This window comes from Lolium rigidum, chromosome 1 (assembly GCF_022539505.1).
Source record: "Lolium rigidum isolate FL_2022 chromosome 1, APGP_CSIRO_Lrig_0.1, whole genome shotgun sequence".
NCBI lineage: Eukaryota > Viridiplantae > Streptophyta > Magnoliopsida > Poales > Poaceae > Lolium > Lolium rigidum.
The window spans coordinates 203,667,565-203,686,801 of record NC_061508.1 but is presented as its reverse complement, the minus strand read 5'-3'; the positions used below and the strand labels follow the sequence as shown (position 1 = coordinate 203,686,801).

At 43.8% G+C, this 19,237-nt stretch overlaps 1 protein-coding gene across 1 annotated transcript; it reads right to left on the bottom strand.

The window, feature by feature from the left end:
* Positions 1–210: 210 nt before the first annotated feature.
* On the bottom strand, positions 211–18,859 carry LOC124654344 (disease resistance protein RGA5-like). The gene is made up of 5 exons (XM_047193358.1): positions 18,708–18,859; positions 5,093–5,956; positions 1,548–3,564; positions 519–1,333; positions 211–407 (listed from the first exon to the last, which is right to left on the bottom strand). The coding sequence occupies exons 1-4, from the start codon at positions 18,857–18,859 to the stop codon at positions 872–874; spliced, it is 3,495 nt and encodes a 1,164-aa protein (XP_047049314.1). The 3' UTR covers positions 211–407; positions 519–871.
* Positions 18,860–19,237: the final 378 nt, after the last annotated feature.

Below are 19,237 nucleotides of genomic sequence, written 5' to 3'. Positions count from 1 at the left end.
TACTAGTCCCAAGGATTTGCTAGTACGCACATTCACGATTCACGAGATAAATATCACAGTCATATCATTATTACAACACATCAAATCTGAATGCATAGTCAATTATTACAAAAATGACCGTAGGCCAAAATGAACAGCGGAAGACAAATAAGGTGGTGAATCCAGCAAATGTGCCACATGTAATCGACTGGAGCATCGTGACCCTAACCTCATATCTCACTCGTTATCGGAACAATCTGCAACACGAGACAACCACGAAAGTGGTCAACACTTTGAATGTGTGGCAAGTTACACCATTGCAATAATATACCTATTTGTATATGCTTAAGGATATCATCATCTTGGATGCTTGATTGGACCAGTCCACACCAATCCCCTCGCACCGGTCCTTCTTCCAACGCCACAGCCTGCCATCTCCACCAAATCAGTTAGCATCGGAAAGGAAGCCATATGATAGCAAGGGGGGAACAGCGGGGGCGGTGCGGGCAGGGGAAGAGAGAAGGTCAGGGACGACATACTGAAGGTCCTCACATGGTTGAAATCCGACGAGAGCGACGGAGTCGGCGACCTGTCCGTGCATCCGTCGGCCCGCTGACGCAGACGGCGGCATGAGTGTGGCCGACAGATGCGTCTCTGTGCTGGCTTGCCCTCAACGCAGAGGGTTACCGTCCGGCCGGTGTTGTCTGGGCTCAGTCATGACCTGTAATATGTACAGGGTACCGTTTTTCACCGAACTTGGGAGAAACAAGGCGCGCTATATATTTCTTCCACCCCGCGCTATGACCACCATGCTTGCAGGATCCGCTAGGAACAAGGGCCACAACCATCGGTGGCCACGGTGGCAACCACAGTCTGCTCCATCAGTTGTTCGTCAAGCAAGTGACCAACTAGACAGAGCCGCCAAAGCCGCCATCTGGGGCTCGGCGAGAGGGTGATCAAACTCTCTCCAATAGCGATCAAGATCCTCTTCTGAGATCGCAGCCTCCTCATCCTCTTGAAAGATCCCCATCTGACGAAGCAGCACCCTGGCGCAGCTTCGAATGGTGCTCTCGGGGCGTCCACTATTCGGTGCCGCAACATGGATGCTTGTCCTGAGCGTTGATTTCTCCAGCGCTGTCCTGCGGCGGCGCTTGTGGATAACCGGTCTCGGCAGCAGGTGAGTCTCCATCAAGGTCATCCACCTGAAGAACACACCTTGGGGGGTGGATGAGTATTGAGAAATTACATTTTGTGTGTAACCAAATGACATTCGTGGGTGGTTTCCTCCCACATGCCAGTGGTGTGCTCCCGCATCTTGTCCTACTTCATCTTCCTTCTCATAGTCCGTCCCAACCTGTTTTAAATAACAGGATGAAAGGTTCATACAACAAAAGAAAAGGGAAACAAAGCCCCAAAAGTACCACACATAGATTTATTTAATTAAACGGCTAGCCAAGAATTCGCGGGATGGGAAGAAAGAAATATATAGTAGTAGTACTAGCAAACTACTCCATAATAATAGGATTAACTAAAGTAATCAATGCTAGGGATTCTGGCAGAGAACTTACAATTGTTGTGTAATGTTCGCAGTCCACATTTGCATATGATACATTTCCATACTCTGAAAGGAGACTGGAACAGTTGGGAAGCGTCATGATGACAGTTTCGATAAGGCTTCCAATGTATTTGCCAAAGCAAAATTCCACACCTGCCAACGGATTTTCGCTGTTGCCAAAGTTGCAACAAATACAGACCTCAACTTTGCGGAGGGCGGAGAGGTGTTGGATACCAAAATTGGAAGAACCATTCAGGCAATCCATCCGATGCACACGAAACTCAAGCTTGAGGTGCTCAAGCCTTGGCATTGATCCCGCTTCAAACTCGAGTGAGGTCCCACAGTAGAGCAGTTCCAGACACAAATATTTCAAGCTACTGAACCCATGAAAGAGAATTCTTCCATTGGTGCCATTGAAAGTCTTAAGTGTAAGGAAAAGCAAAGTTGGTAGTGAGCCAAGGATCGCAACATCTTCTGGTCTCACAGTGACAACGTAGAGCTCTAATTCCCTAAGATTTCCGAGCAATCTCATCCAGTTTGGAACCTTGTCAATATAGCAGTATGTGATGTAGAACTCCCGAAGGCTACAAGGAGTTGCCAGGCACCATGACTCCAGTGACAGTGGAAAATACGTTTTCACAGCTAAGGGCGAGCTCCACTTGCGGATGTGCAGATGACGAAGGTTGCATGAAGATAGTAATGTTCCGATGTTATTGTGAAGGTCCTCAATTTGACCTGTTCCTTCCCACAATTCAAACCCTAGTAGTACTTCCAATCTCCACAGCTTGGTTAGCTGGCTGAGTTCTTGCAGTGACTTCCCTTGTTCATAGGAGTGGACACCAAACGTCATTAGCTCTTCCAAGCTTTGCATTTTACCAATCATTCCGTCTACAAAGCTGGTGTGGACATGAATATATAGACTGGTCAACCGTTGAAGGCATGTAACAGCTGACGGAAGTTCTAGAATTCTGGTTTTTGTTATGTCTAGTGTCTCCAAATACTGCAGTTCTCCAATTTTTCTTGGGAGGAGGGTAACATTTGCAAGGCGCAAGTATTTAAGAAGAAACAACTTTTCAATACTTGCAATATGATGATCTTCTAACCACCAGCACTTTCCTAGGTCCAAGACACGAAGAGCTGGTGGGAAAGCCAACAGAGAAACTTGCGGGTATTGCACACATACAATGAGTGACCGAACATGAGAGAGTATCGGGCTTGCCGCTATGGTAACCTTTTCATTATTGCTATTCCCAACAAAGATCCTGCGGACTCTGCGATGTGAGTTGTGCCCATGTTCAACATCATTGAATGAAGTGACAAAATTCTCTTCAGCAGCCTTGCATGTGATGAAATCAAGAATGATGTCATGAACTCGGCATGATTCCACCTGGTCAAACTCTGCATCAACTGGCTGGATCAAGCATCGGTTAATGAGCTCATTAAAATAACTCTCGCCTACTGCATGTCGACTTCGCCCTTGTTCTTCACGAATGAATCCTTCAGCAATCCACATATGTATCAAATGTTGTTTGTGGATAGTAGAATCTTCTGGGAACATACTCAAGTACAACAGACAAGTTCTCAGATGGTGAGGAAGATCGAAGTAGCTCAGAGATAATATCTTTGTCATCTTATCAGCAGCAGGGTCCTTTGCAAGAGCAGAACCAATAGCAGCCAACACCCTTTTCCACTCATCTTCTGCATGCTGATCAGCCAACAAACTAGACACCGTAATAATAGCCAATGGTATGCCGGAACATTTTCTTAATATCTCATTTGAGACTTCTTCCAGATGAGAATGGCCTGAATCCTCAGGACCAAATGCTCTTCTCAAAAACAAACTTTTGGAGTCTCCAAAACTAAGGGGTTCCATTTCATAAACACGACCAACACGTGATGAACAACATGAAGCAACTTCATTATTACGTGTTGTAGTAATAATTCTGCTCCCACAATTATTATTCAGTAATGCAAGGCTGATAGTTTTCCACTGTTCTGCGCTCCACACATCATCAATTACAATGAAGTACCTGCAGCACAATTTTAACCAAGATGTATTTAAATCAAGGTTTAAATAGCGTGCTAAATGAAATAGCGGCAGCCTCCTTTAAACGTTGTGGACGCTATATCGTGCTAATAGCGTGGTATATTTCAAATAGCGTTTTCAAAATAATACTAAATTTAGCCTAAAAATAAATAATTTTACTAGATAGAATGGATATATAGTCCAAACCTGACTGAATCATACATACATAACCACACATAAAAATAGATCACAAATATTTTAGAAGGATAACATCAGCATGTCACAGGGCAACAACAGTATAAATTATTTATTAAAAATTATTAGCATTAGCGATATTATCTTTTGATTTAGAAGTGGAACCAACAGATTGCACTTTATCACCACAAAAAAGTGAAAGCAACTTGCCCGAAAAATAGCGCTAACGCTATGAAATTTTAGCGCGATATAACATGCTATTCGCAAATAGCGCTACAGCGAGAAAAATTACTAAAATTTAGCATGAACCCTCTAGATATGCTATAGTGCGCTATTAGCGGAGACATAGCGTGCTATTTTAAACCTTGATTTAAATCCAGTAAAATCAGTTAGAAACTGCATACATCGTTTGCATTAATTAACTGTGGTTAGCTATTACTAGAATCTTACAGAAGATTGTCAACAGAGTGACTGCCAGTTTTCAACATGGAAGGTTTCTGGCTAACTAACTAGTATTCTCTCATTAGACGACACAAGATTATTGTTAAGCCATGTTTGTTAGAATCATGGTACTTGTACTAGAACAATTTCTCTAATAATCAAACCTAGTACATAAGTCAAGTCCTCCAGCTAACTAGGAAATGAAAAATCTTAGGCAACGGCATTGTAATTTAAATCTCCATGTTTACTGCATTTCAACCTGCAAGAAGCACCTATACCATTCCACGTAAAAAATTATGAAAACCAAATTCCTGAACATGTGAATATAGTAGCGTTCGAATTAGTTTCAGTATATACAAATGTCTAAATTATATGTTTTCAATTATAATAGTTAATTAATCCCCTGAGACTCTAGCTCTAATATGCATGTACATTTGCAGGTTACACGGAGAGATGACCTATTTCGCCTCAGAGGCTGTGAGCGAAACAAGCGAAAGATTAGATGGGCAAGACATTTGTGTATAAACTGCAATTAGATATACCCAACTTTTGTATAAGTTTCCTATAGAATCACCTGAACTTAAAAGTTGAAATTCTCACACTCAATTTCTATGTGAGTGAAAAGCTCAATAAGAATAAGCATCTCGCAATGAAATTACCAGACTAATACTGTATGTTGCCAAACCTTGCAAATTACCAGACTAATATTGATTGTTACGAATGGATTGATGCATGTGCTTCTCAGTTGCATAAATTTTGCTGTTTAAATATCGATAAGTTGTGCCTATGTTCATTACCTTTGCAACAAAACATGTAGCAAATCAAATCCCTTAAACAAATAATTTGTAAAGATAGTACCAGCATTCAAATACATTACTATCAGTGATCAGGATTACCTTTCATCTTTGAGATGACGTCTGAGTTTATCAATCAGTTGCTGCACATCATCATCTTGTGTACTGTCTGTGGCCCCAACTCCTTTAGCAATATCTCTTAGAATCTTTCTCATATCAGGTTTCCGAGAAACAGAGACAAAAGCTGCACATGAAAATTGGCCTCGAATTGCTTGATAGACTTGGTTTGCTAGAGTAGTCTTACCAAGACCTCCAGAACCAACAATAGAAAGCACTTGAAGCTGTGTGGAAGTAGCTTCCCGCTGAAACCAGTCAATGATATCATCCTTAGGACCATCAATGCCGATAAGGTCATCAGCCTCCACGTAAAGCGCAGGCAGCCGGGGGTCGATGGCACAAGTGCTAATGTCAGATGTTGGTCGCACAATATTATACCTCTTGTGCCTCTCGCTTGCCTCAGTTGCACGGGTCTTGAGTTTTCCGATCTCATTAGCAGTCCGATGTTGATATTTCGGCTTCTTCAACTTGTCAACAAACTTCTTAAAGGCCGTGCGTCCATCATGATCATGGTCGACACGAGCCACAAAGTCATCAACACAATCCTCCATGTCATAGGAAAGCTCGCGGAGAGCATCCCTCCAAATTCGCATCTCAGGATTGAGTTGCTCTTCATCCGCGAGAGTCTCTAGCGCAGCCTGCATGCTGTGCATCTCATCTCCTATGAACTTGGCGTCTCGGTGCACGCCTTTGAGCTTGGCGTGCTCTTCCCCCAGCAGCTTGAAGAGCTTGGACAAGAGGGGCTTGATCACCCCAGTAGAAACGGTGACAAGAGCAGCCTCCATGTCTCTCTCTCTCTCTCTCTCTCTATCTCTCTCTATCACCAGCCAGCGAGCTTCCAGATATGTGCTATGCGAGATTTCACAAGTGATGTGGTGGTTGCTTTAATGTTTGTGTTTTTCCTCCCTTAAGGCCGGTCTCTGGTCCAGTAAGGGACAAGAAACACGCTTTTGGACCCTCCTTGCTGAGGAGAAGTTGCAAGGAAAGCCCCTACCTAAATTATTCTCTTTTTGTGTGGTCGGAACCATGCTTCAGCATCATTGTGACTTGTGAGTGACATTGTGTTCATTTTGCCCATTGACTTGATGACTAGTCGACTCTACAGTGTGGTTAGTTGTTGCTGTTGCACACACATCACCACCATCTCTCTCTTCCATTCGTGGTGGCCCTACAGTTTATACTAGTACAAAATTCAAGCATTGGCTCCCAGGGAAAATGCTCTGAAGGAGACAATACGAATCTGATTCCTTTCATGAACTATCAATATGCAAGTTGGAAGTTGGAACAGGTTTACGCGGTTCTGGGAAGCAGTGGAGCACCTTCCAGCCTAGCTACAAACGTCGAATTAACAAAAGTGCGTCCACCATAGTGACAAATTAGAGTTTGATCACCAAATACGCAAAGTACTGAAGAAATGCTAGCGCTGTATTGCAGTTTTGTACTAATGCTAAATCAGTTTTCATTGCAAAAGAAATAACTGCATATTGTCCGCATGTCTGCAGCTAGCTGCTGCTGCATCGTACCTCGACTCTTCCACAACCTCAAGAACTGTGCGCCAAAAAAAAAGAATAAAAAATGCATCCGAACGGATCAGCGATCGATCACCGGAGGAGCCGCACGAGGAATAGGATGCCGGGCGTTCCCAGGGGTGCTTGAGGCCGCCGCGTGCTCCGGTGGAGAGGGGGTGAGAGATCCGGCAGGGAAGCCATGCTGGCCGGCGGCCTGGTGCGGCGGCGGGGTTTGGTGAGAGGAGTTCTCCTTTGGCCTACTTTTCCTGACGGTAGTAGGGCTTGATCCCTTGGCCGTTACACATGTTGCACTAGAAAACTGTTCATCCACAATTCTGTAGATTTATGTATCGGACGTTGTCCTCGTGCCCGTTGATTGCTTTGCTAATCCAATGCCAGTTCATTATCTGATCTTGTACCTTGACCGGTTGATTTTCTTAATTCAAAGCCAGGCTCATTTGACCTTTAGCATTTGAGTTTCATCGCCCTCTGTGGTGCCCTGTTTGTTTTTTTTTTCAAAACACGCAAAGTCTGAAATGGAGTAACTGTTTTTTTTTAGAACTTATGCGAAACCATTCAAATTGGAAACTTCGCTGTTGTACTATAGTCTATAGGGCACTTTAGGACGGAAAAATTGATTTTTTTTTACAAGAACAGGTTGTTAGTACAAAGTATGAAATCCCATGAGATTTCAAATGTGATGCACCTTGATGATTGGAAAAATATTCAGTATTACATTAATTTGTAAGGAAAATTTCAGATAGAGAGATGTGTTCCAGTATTGTGCAAGATCAATTCAAATGTAAACTACCTCAGTTTCTTAATATAATACGTTTTGGCAGTTTATATTTGTGAACGGATGGAGTACTTGTTTCACTTGATCCTGCATGTTCCCATAACTTACCACATATTTCTAGTTTGTATTGGTAAAAGTTGTCGATTTGATGACCTGTTCTAATTCTACCTTCAGAAGGCGGGTGCAGAATGTTGTGTTTATGATGCAACGAAGCCGTATGCATGTCTTTTCTGTTCACAGGATGTTGTAGCAGCAGCTCACCTCATCTCTGGTTCCTGGTGGCTGGTGTGGTTTTCTTCTGTCTCTTTTAGGGTTAGCTTTCCTCCAGCTCCCTCCTTTTATAGGTCAGCACACATATGGGCTTGGGCCACTTGGACCAGTTGGGCTAGAAACATGTCCAGTGTTCAACACTCCCCCTCAAGATGGATGGTAGATATCTATCAATCTCATCTTGTCGCATGCCAAGTTGCATTCCCTTGTTCCCAGACCCTTTGTCAAGCAATCAGCAATTTGCTTCCCAGAACTGACATGAGTAAGGCTGATAATCCCAGCATCAAGTTTTTCCTTAATGAAGAAGCGATCAATTTTCACATGTTTTGTCCTATCATGTTGGACTGGATTATTTGCAATACTTATAGCAGACTGATTGTCACACCAAGCTCTCAAGGGCCCGTTTCTGAGAAGCTTCAACTCGCTCAGGAGATGCTTCACCCAAAGCATCTCGCACACCCCTTTAGATAAAGCTCTGTACTCAGCTTCTGCCGTTGATCTAGATACAACTGTCTGTTTCTTGCTTCTCCATGACACCAGATTTCCTCCCACAAACACACAATAGCCCGACGTTGATCTTCTATCATCTCGACAACCAGCCCAATCAGAGTCACTATTGCCATCCACCTCAAGGTGTCCACTCTTTGCAAACCACAACCCCTTTCCCGGAGTTCCCTTCAAGTATCTCAAGATTCTGTGCACTATATCAAGATGCCCACTCCTTGGCTCATGCATGTATCTGCTCACCACACCCACGGCATATGTAATGTCAGGCCTGGTATGACACAAGTACAAGAGTCTCCCAACCAATTTCTAATAATTTTCCTTATTCACTAGCTCACCTGATTGTGCAGTCACTTGGTGATTTTGTTCAATTGGGGTAGGGGCTGGACGACATCCCATCATGCCCATGTCACTCAAGAGATTTAGGGTGTATTTTCATTGACATAAAGATATTCCCTTCTCTGTCCGAGCCACTTCTATGCCAAGGAAATATTTTAGGTTGCCCAAATCTTTCACCTCAAACTCCTTGCTCAGACACTCCTTCAGTCTATTTATTTCCTCTTGGTCATCTCCAGTGATGATAATGTCATCCACATAAACTGCAAGAATGGCGATCCTTCGCTCAGCGTGTCTATAGAACACCGTGTGATCACCATTGATGGGATTCGTAGCATAGAAAATAAAAAAATTCCTACCGCAAGAACGAAAAACACAAGACAAGATCTAATCTAGTAGACGGTAGCAACGAGGAGATGAAGAGACTAACCCTCGAAGATCGCAAAGCATAACGAGATTAGATCTCGGGGTGGATGTAGTCGATCACTTGCCACTTGCAAAAGCGCGTAGAAGATCTTGACGGTGCCACAATCGGGCAGCACCTCCGTACTCGGTCACACGTACGGTGTTGATGAAGACGACGTCCTCCTCCCCGTTCCAGCGGGCAGCGGAAGTAGTAGATCCTCCTCGGAATCCCGACAGCACGATGGCGTGGTGGCGGTGGTGGTGGAGATCTCCGGCAGGGCTTCGCCTATGCGCTGCGGGAGAGATATGTGTAGGATGGGGCGCTAGGGTTTGGGGAGAGGGGAGTCTTGGGCGCCGGCCACTTGGGGGCTGTTTTGTGTGGCCGGCCCCTCCCCCTTGCCCCTCATTATATAGGTGGAAGCCCCAAGAGTTGTAGTCCAAGTCTTTGAATAAGACCCCAACACCAAAACTTGCCTTTGGTGGGAAACCTACTCAAGATGGGAGTCCTACTCAAGGTGGGTGTAACATCCCAAGAATTTCAAAATAAAACAAATGATTTTCACTAGTTCCAAATTTTGGAACCAACAAAAACTTTTATTAAATGAAGTATGATACATAGTGATCTTGTTTAATTCTTGTGCTATTGCTATGATTGCTTGTTATTCGTTTTTGAAATGATCTTAAACCCTAAACCTCACCCCTCCTATCCCCATACTAGTTAAAATAAAATAAAAGGAAATTAAATAAGATAGAGGCATATGTGCCTATGGATATATTTATAAAAACTTACCCTAAGCCTTTCCACTTTGTTTAGAGATTTGGAAAACCTTCATACACCATACCTAGTACCTATCAAACCAATTTCAAGTGGTTTCCAAGAAAATTAAAAAGGAACTAAAAATGCCATAGAGGCATATGAGAGCAAAATAGCAAATTGTGATTTTAAGAAAATTGACCCTAGGACTTGTTGTGAATGGTTGGATCACCTCCACATATCATTTCAACATTCAACAAAACCAATTGGGTCAAATCAAGTCAAATTAAAAATAAAATACCACATATGCATAAAAGCATATGTGACACATAGACATTTCACCAAACATTGACCTAGGTCTCTAAACCTTGACCAAATGGTGTGAAACCATCTCTAAACCTATTATAACACTAAATGGACCCTAACCCATTTCCAAGTAAGGCAAGAACAACCCTAGTACAAGTTTATGAAAATTTGACACCTCATCTCTTATGTATTAAGGCCAAATTTGCAAATCTTTGAACAAGACCCTTTGATTTAGTTTCAATGCTCTTAAGATGTTTCTAAACTCATAAGAACCCCATTAGAGTCAACCAAAGTCAAATCAAATGGAGAGAAATCACATAGTGAGAAAATCCCCAAAATTCCCTTACATACACTTTATGTAGAAATGCAAATCCTTCACCAAGGCCATATTTACTTGCTTCCTTGCTTCTAAAATACTTCAATATGATAAACTAACACAATTGCATCATTGGATCAAGAATCAAATCAAAAGGAAATCAAGATTTCATCTTACATATGATAATGGTCATTTGGGCCAAAATTATTTTCTTCACTACTTTGCCCCTCTGTTTTTCTCAATTCTTAAACTAACCTTGGTCAACTATGACCATTTCATCCAAGACCAAGTAAAAGTGAACAACATTCATGTTGACCCCACATGCTAATGTTGACCAGGTTGACCAGTATGATTTTGACAAGTGGTGATGTTGAAACTATGAGAAGATGACCCCCATTTTGGAAATCTCACAAACCACCACCAAAATGAACACCACCACCACCATTCTTTCCCTTTAATTATATAAGTGAGCTCCACCAAAAAGAATTGCAAAAATCCAAATAAAATTTCATGCGGCCATTTAGTCGAACACCTCGCAGGCATGGTTCATATTTTTGCACACATGCTTTTATCCAGTGGGTCTTGGCCTAAACCACCTCTAACTTGTGATGATCATCACCTCTCTACACCCCTGCATCCCTACATGTACTTGCTCTTGTCGATTAAAGAGAGTGGAGCATCATTTCTTCACCATGCCGTGCACCATGCCACCCCATTGCCACTCATTCTCTCTGGCCTTCCCCTCTCACCTACACCAAGTCACAGAGCTCCCCTAGCACACAAGGACGACGCCTATACCCTGCCTTACCCCTCCAAGCCACGCCATTGGCCAGGCCAGCCGCGCCCATGCGCGCCCAGAACATGCCAGCACGCGCGGTGACCACGCCCTGGACGCCACCAGTACACCAATCGCTCGAGCGCCCCCGTCCTTCTCTGGCCAAGCTACCATCGCATTGAGCACCTACTCCCCGCCCTCTACGAGCTAAACAAGCCCCCAGGCCTGCCCCTGCACCGTCGACGTCGCCATGATCACCACCCTGCCGCGCCGGTACTGCCAGCACTTGAGCATCGCCAGTACCCCCTTGTCCTCCCCTCGCCGCGCCATCAAGCGCAGTAGCTTCACCTAGCCGTCGCCTACGCCATGCGCCCCCTAGCTTGCCCCTTCGCGTCCTGGAGAGACCTCACCGTCGTCGACCCTTCTCAGCACACCACGGCCACCATGCGACACTATAAATAGAGACGATCGGCGCCTTCTCTCTGCATCCCATCCACTCCCCTCCTCTCACTGAGCCTTCCCCACCGATCAATTTCACCAAACCTCGCCGGAGCAGCCCCAATCGCAAGCTCACAGCCGCCGGAGCTCGCAGACCATCGCCATCGATTGGAGCAGCCCCGAGCCTCGCCACGGTACCAGGAGCTTCTTCTGCCTCGCCAACGTCGCCTCGAACCTCGCCATCGACCTCCGGCGACCCACAGCGCCCTCCGACCCCCTAGGTATGCCGCCAGCACGCCGGCATCTCGTCGGAGACGACGAAGCTCCCGGCCGTTCGATCGCGTTCGATCCTAACCGGATCATGTCGCTCGTACCGTTTCGCTCGGTTAAGAGCCACTGACGGGTGGCTCCCACCTCGTCAGGCGGCCCGCGCACACGGGCTGTGTGCTGGGCCGTGTTGCTCCGTTTAATTCCCTTCGGCCCATTTCGTTTTCCCGCGTGTGCCAGTCACACTGCTGGGCCGGCCCGATCCGTTTAGCCCGTTTAGCCCAGTTTGCTTTCCCGCCAAGCCCAGTAGTTTAAATTTGGTTTAATCCATTTTTAGTTCAAATCCAATACTGCTGCCCACTTCAAAGTTGAATAGTTCAAATTCTACAAACTCAAATTTAGCAAATCCAAATGTTCTGGAAAGCTTATGAATTGCCCTAACTAACCCCGCTGGATTCAACCTCATATGTGGTGTAGTTTTTGAATAAATAAAATAACAAAACAGATACTTTTCTGCATTCAAATAAATCTTAAAAATCAACCATTATGAGTTTTGAAGTGAATCCAATTGCAATAATTCACATTTAACAAACTCTAATTTAATATGCAAAAATATGATAGGTGTTGTGTACATGATCATGGGCTAGAATCAAAATATTGGCTATGTAGTCAATACTAGCCCATTTAAACTATTTCAAATTTTAGGAACTTAAACCAATGAGGTGTAGCACCTCATTTAAATCATTCTCACCAGTGATATGAAGTAATTTGTTGACCTTTAAATGCTTAGGCTCATACTTGTTCACTTGTAGAATTTAAATCAACATAGTATTTAAAATGCACTAGTATTTAAATCACATGAGATGATGAATCTCATTTAAACCACCTTTCTCAAATACTAAGTGAGAAGTGTTGACCTTGGTCAACATGGGATCATCCATGGTTATTTGAGAATATGGCATCACCTCAATAATAGTTTTTACTAAATTAGTTACAACTATGTGTTAAATCATATGAGAGGTACTCCTCTCATTTAAATCTTGTTCTCAAGTAATTCAACATGAGGTAGTGACCATGGTCTAATAATCTCATATTGAGTTATTTGGTGGCATTAAATCACTATCATGCTAGTATTAAAATGCATGAGGTATGGAACCTCATTTAAATTATTTTTCTCAAATGATAAGTATGAAGAGATTGACTTTGGTCAACCCAGGTCATATATTATCCATCAGAGAAATTAAATCTTAAGAAGAATTCAATGAGAGGAAATTATTTCTCCAAACCAAAGAGAAACCCTAATTTCAACTTTCAATGAGAGGAAATTATTTTCCTAATATTAAATAAAGAAACCCTAGCATAATTTGTGAATAAATGTTAAGTAGTGATGCTAAATCATTTGAGTGAGCCATTAAGGCTAATTAAGAGTACTTAAGTATTGTTTGGTGATTGTATCCTCGTATTCGTTTTTAGACGCTAGTACCGGAGACTATCAAGAGGAGGAGGTATTCTACCGGGAGGAAGAGCCAGAAAACTTTGATCAATACACCAATCAAGGCAAGCTAACACTCTTGCAAGGTTCCCTTGTGCAAAGCTCTACAAGAGCAAGGCACCAATATTTTTTTACTTTATGCTTAATGCTCCTATTTCCCAGTTTTACTTTACAAGCTTTTCTAAATTTTGTTTATCAAAGTTTACCTTTTTGATTCATGATTCACTTGGTTTAGATATAGAGTAGAACAAGAGCATCAAAGTTAGCCTAGAGCAAGACAAGCTAGTTAGCACCCCTCATGACTAGTTGCTAGTGCTAAACAAATAGAATTGACTACTCTAGATGGGATCATGTGAAATGAAATGACTTTGAAAAACCTTGGAATGATGAGTCATTCTATTGAAAGATTTTGAAGGTGAATATGACTGGTGAATGACTTGGTGAATTTTACAAAAAAAACTGATGGTTGGGTTCGGATGCGATACCATTCCAATTTGAAAGTACCCCCACAATACCCAATATGGGTAAGGGCTTAACTAGAAATTTGTGTGCTTTAGTATGGGTTCCCTCTAACAAGCGTCATCGGGGTTAGGCCGAGGGCTGCCTCCACAACAAACAAAAAGATGCGATATGACGTGGAATGAGGTGAATGTCCGGCCCAAGCCCTGTGCAGTTCCCGGGTTGACTGCGGTTTTCACCGGGAGGCCAAGCTCATGGGGAGAGGTGCCTATACTAGAGTATGTAAGTGAAAGGTTATGGTTGGTAGTCCGCATACGGAGTATGGTAAATCAGGGCCGATTAACCACGACGGATTATTGCAAATATTGTGGCACAAGTGTACGACCTCTGCGAGTGTAGAACTATTCGAATAGCCGTGTCCACGGTTATGGACGGTTGGAAAGGCCATACTGTTCCGTCATCAGACCCTTTTCAAAAATGTGACATACTTGTGACTTGAATTTGAAAGGTGAATGGTGATTTTGAATTGAATCACAACAGAGTTGTGGGAATGACATTAATGTTCCCACTTGAGTTAGTTTAGCAAATGAAGAGTCTTTTCTAAATGTTTATGAAATAAACTTGGCTTTATGCAAATAAACTTAGAGCTTAGCATCCCCTTACTATAGTTTATAGTACTTACACTAGTATTAGTTTGCGAGTACTTTAAAAGTACTCATGGCTTTGTCCCTGGCTATTCAAATGGCCGGACTATGAAGGTGAACGAGCGAGTACGAGGAAGATGGACAGCGGGACGTCTACGACAACTAGGATCACTCCGACGTCAAGCGTTGGCTCTGTGGATTAGATAGCCACTACTACTTCGCTTCCGCTATTTGTGATGTTCGTTGATCGATAGATCAACTACTATTGTAATATTGGATCATGTGATCTACCTTTGTAAGACGATTATGTGTTGTAATAAATGATGACTCTATGATATTCAACTATTATGTCTCGCAACCACAATATTCCTGGGATTGCGATGTACGGCATAATAGGCATCTGGACTTAAAAATCCGGGTGTTGACAAGTTGGTATCAGAGCCATTGTTTGACCTTAGGAGACCCTAGTTAGAATGGACGTCTGAAAAACTTAGTTTCAAAACCAATGAAGTGAATATTTGTGAAAACATATTCTCACTCTTACCCTTGAGATCTTTTCAAAATAATAAATCCATGCTCTACTTTTATTTGAAATGGTACATAAAATTTTGCACACTTGATCACTTCATTAACTTACTTATCCTAATTGCTCACGAGATGGAGTACCAATGGGAGTCCTATCGGCTTGGTTCCGGAGGCGACCTAAGGTTCGAAAAGGAGTTGAAGCAAGCTGGTTGACTATCTAGGACACCCGTATCCCGAATTCTTCGGAATACCCCTCAAAGCTCAGTTAGGAGAACCACCTCGGTGGGACGTTTCTACTGATCTACGAAGGAAGCTTGATGCCCCGGTATGGGAAACCATCTGGTTTTCTGTAACGGGAAAAACTTGGAAGGAAGGACTAGACAAAGCTATGCAAGAAGCAATTTTCCGTCTGTGCGGACAAAATGAGAATAAGATCAAGAACACTCGCTTCATCTACTACCCAAGACATGACTCCATGGGAAGACCGATGACCATGCCCCCACCACAACCAAAGATGAACCCCTATGAAGCACCTCGGGACTTCGGGCGGTACAAAACCCTCGGGGATTTGGACAACGCCCTCGCCTCTCGCCAAGCACATTACCCATGAAGACGAAGGATTCCACCCTAAAGAGTAGTATCATTTAAGGCACCTTCGTACGTGTGAGTTGTATCAGGATCCCCTTGTATCCTAGAGCGATGAATGGTTCTTCAAACCAACGGTGTGTTAGATTTGTAATATGTGATGCTTGGTATGAATGAAAAAGTGTTGTCGGTGTTACCCCTGCAACACTACTCAAAATTTCAATTTGTGAACTTTTAAAAAATTTAACAAAACCAACCATAGAAATTTCCCTCTTATCTTATCATCTACCTAAATATTCAGATGGCCCCACCAACCCGCAACACCACCCAGGATGCCATGATGCAGATGCTGCAGACGATGATGGCAGACCGAGAAGCCGAAAGAACTGAACGCCAAGCAAACCTTGCCGCACTGCAACAGATAGCTCAGAACAATCAAGGCCATGGAAACAACGATCACCCTGGATCGAAGCTGAAGAACTTTCAGCACACCAACCCACCGATGTTCAACAAGGCCGAAGAGCCCCTTGATGCCGATGATCGGCTCCGGACCATGGAGAACAACCTCGAAGTTGCGGGAGTTGAAGCCGCGAGAAAAAGTATCGTTCGCCACCCACTACCTGTCGGGACCTGCCAGAGCCTGGTGGACAAGTGCCCGTGCAATGAATGCGGGACAGATGATGACCTGGGAAGACTTCAAGCTGAAGTTTAGCAAATATCATGTGCCCCAAGGACTAATCAAGAAGATGAGAGACGAGTTCCGTGAACTCAAGCAAGGAAGGATGTCCGTGGTGGAATACCGCGACAGGTTTCTCACTCTGTCAAGGTACGCCCCGGATGAGACCGACACCAATGAGAAGAGAAAGGAAAGATTCCTGAATGGACTGCACGACGAGATGCGAGGCTGTGTTAGTGAACATTCCGTTCGGCTGACTTAGAAGCCCTCGTAGACTCAGCCATACGGATGGAAGGAAAGGCTGCATCGGGCCAATGAGAACCGCAAGCGCGAGAATGATGAATCGGAATGGACCCCACCATACCCAGAAGTACCGCAATAACTCCTCTGGAGGATTCACCCCAAGATACAACAAGCCCCCTGCCCAGCATTATCGCCCCTACAACAACAACAACAACAACAACAACAACAACCACAACAACAACAACAACCCCAACAGCAACAGCAACAGCAACAACGGGAACAACAACAACACCAACACTGGCCCGAGGACTGGAAGCAATGCCATCCCCGTCAACCCGAAGGACAAGTCAACTGTAAACTGCTATGAATGTGGAGTTGTGGGCCACTACTCCAATGAGTGCCCCAAGAAGCTTGCCAGGATTGCCGCCAATACCGCAGCACCTGCTCAACAACGGCGTCGCTTCGCGGGTAGAAGGAACCGGAACAACAACAACGGCCGCCTCTACCACATGACGCCACTTGAAGCTCGGGAAGCACCACGAGACCATGCCAAGTATGTCTTCCTGTTAATAAAATGCTCAATCTCTCTTAGGAACCTAACTTTTCTTAAAATCTCGGGACGAGATTTGTTTAAGGGAAGGGTTTGTAACATCCCAAGAATTTCAAAATAAAACAAATGATTTTCACTAGTTCCAAATTTTGGAACCAACAAAAACTTTTATTAAATGAAGTATGATACATAGTGATCTTGTTTAATTCTTGTGCTATTGCTATGATTGCTTGTTATTCGTTTTTGAAATGATCTTAAACCCTAAACCTCACCCCTCCTATCCCCATACTAGTTAAAATAAAATAAAAGGAAATTAAATAAGATAGAGGCATATGTGCCTATGGATATATTTATAAAAACTTACCCTAAGCCTTTCCACTTTGTTTAGAGATTTGGAAAACCTTCATACACCATACCTAGTACCTATCAAACCAATTTCAAGTGGTTTCCAAGAAAATTAAAAAGGAACTAAAAATGCCATAGAGGCATATGAGAGCAAAATAGCAAATTGTGATTTTAAGAAAATTGACCCTAGGACTTGTTGTGAATGGTTGGATCACCTCCACATATCATTTCAACATTCAACAAAACCAATTGGGTCAAATCAAGTCAAATTAAAAATAAAATACCACATATGCATAAAAGCATATGTGACACATAAACATTTCACCAAACATTGACCTAGGTCTCTAAACCTTGACCAAATGGTGTGAAACCATCTCTAAACCTATTATAACACTAAATGGACCCTAACCCATTTCCAAGTAAGGCAAGAACAACCCTAGTACAAGTTTATGAAAATTTGACACCTCATCTCTTATGTATTAAGGCCAAATTTGCAAATCTTTGAACAAGACCCTTTGATTTAGTTTCAATGCTCTTAAAATGTTTCTAAACTCATAAGAACCCCATTAGAGTCAACCAAAGTCAAATCAAATGGAGAGAAATCACATAGTGAGAAAATCCCCAAAATTCCCTTACATACACTTTATGTAGAAATGCAAATCCTTCACCAAGGCCATATTTACTTGCTTCCTTGCTTCTAAAATACTTCAATATGATAAACTAACACAATTGCATCATTGGATCAAGAATCAAATCAAAAGGAAATCAAGATTTCATCTTACATATGATAATGGTCATTTGGGCCAAAATTATTTTCTTCACTACTTTGCCCCTCTGTTTTTCTCAATTCTTAAACTAACCTTGGTCAACTATGACCATTTCATCCAAGACCAAGTAAAAGTGAACAACATTCATGTTGACCCCACATGCTAATGTTGACCAGGTTGACCAGGTATGATTTTGACAAGTGGTGATGTTGAAACTATGAGAAGATGACCCCCATTTTGGAAATCTCACAAACCACCACCAAAATGAACACCACCACCACCATTCTTTCCCTTTAATTATATAAGTGAGCTCCACCAAAAAGAATTGCAAAAATCCAAATAAAATTTCATGCGGCCATTTAGTCGAACACCTCGCGAGGCATGGTTCATATTTTTGCACACATGCTTTTATCCGGTGGGTCTTGGCCTAAACCACCTCTAACTTGTGATGATCATCACCTCTCTACACCCCTGCATCCCTACATGTACTTGCTCTTGTCGATTAAAGAGAGTGGAGCATCATTTCTTCACCATGCCGTGCACCATGCCACCCCATTGCCACCCATTCTCTCTGGCCTTCCCCATCTCACCTACACCAAGTCACAGAGCTCCCCTAGCACACAAGGACGACGCCTATACCCTGCCTTACCCCTCCAAGCCACGCCATTGGCCAGGCCAGCCGCGCCCATGCGCGCCCAGAACATGCCAGCACGCGCGGTGACCACGCCACTGGACGCCACCGGTACACCAATCGCTCGAGCGCCCCCGTCCTTCTGCGGCCAAGCTACCATCGCATTGAGCACCTACTCCCCGCCCTCTACGAGCTAAACAAGCCCCCGAGGCCTGCCCCTGCACCGTCGACGTCGCCATGATCACCACCACTGCCGCGCCGTGCGCGGCACTTGAGCATCGCCGGTACCCCCTTGTCCTCCCCTCGCCGCGCCATCAAGCGCGGTGGCTTCACCTAGCCGTCGCCTACGCCATGCGCCCCTAGCTTGCCCCTTCGCGTCCTGGAGAGACCTCACCGTCGTCGACCCTTCTCGGCACACCACGGCCACCATGCGACACTATAAATAGAGACGATCGGCGCCTTCTCTCTGCATCCCATCCACTCCCCTCCTCTCACGCGAGCCTTCCCACCGATCAATTTCACCAAACCTCGCCGGAGC

Excerpts from the sequence above, each read along its gene's own strand:
- LOC124654344 (XM_047193358.1), bottom strand. The coding sequence starts at position 18,859 with ATGGTAGCTTGGCCGCAGAAGGACGGGGGCGCTCGAGCGATTGGTGTA. Across the intron at positions 5,957-18,707 it reads GCTTGGAGGGGTAAGGCAGG|CACATATCTGGAAGCTCGCT; the intron begins GTATAGGCGTCG and ends AATCTCGCATAG. Across the intron at positions 3,565-5,092 it reads CGTCATCTCAAAGATGAAAG|GTACTTCATTGTAATTGATG; the intron begins GTAATCCTGATC and ends ATTGTGCTGCAG.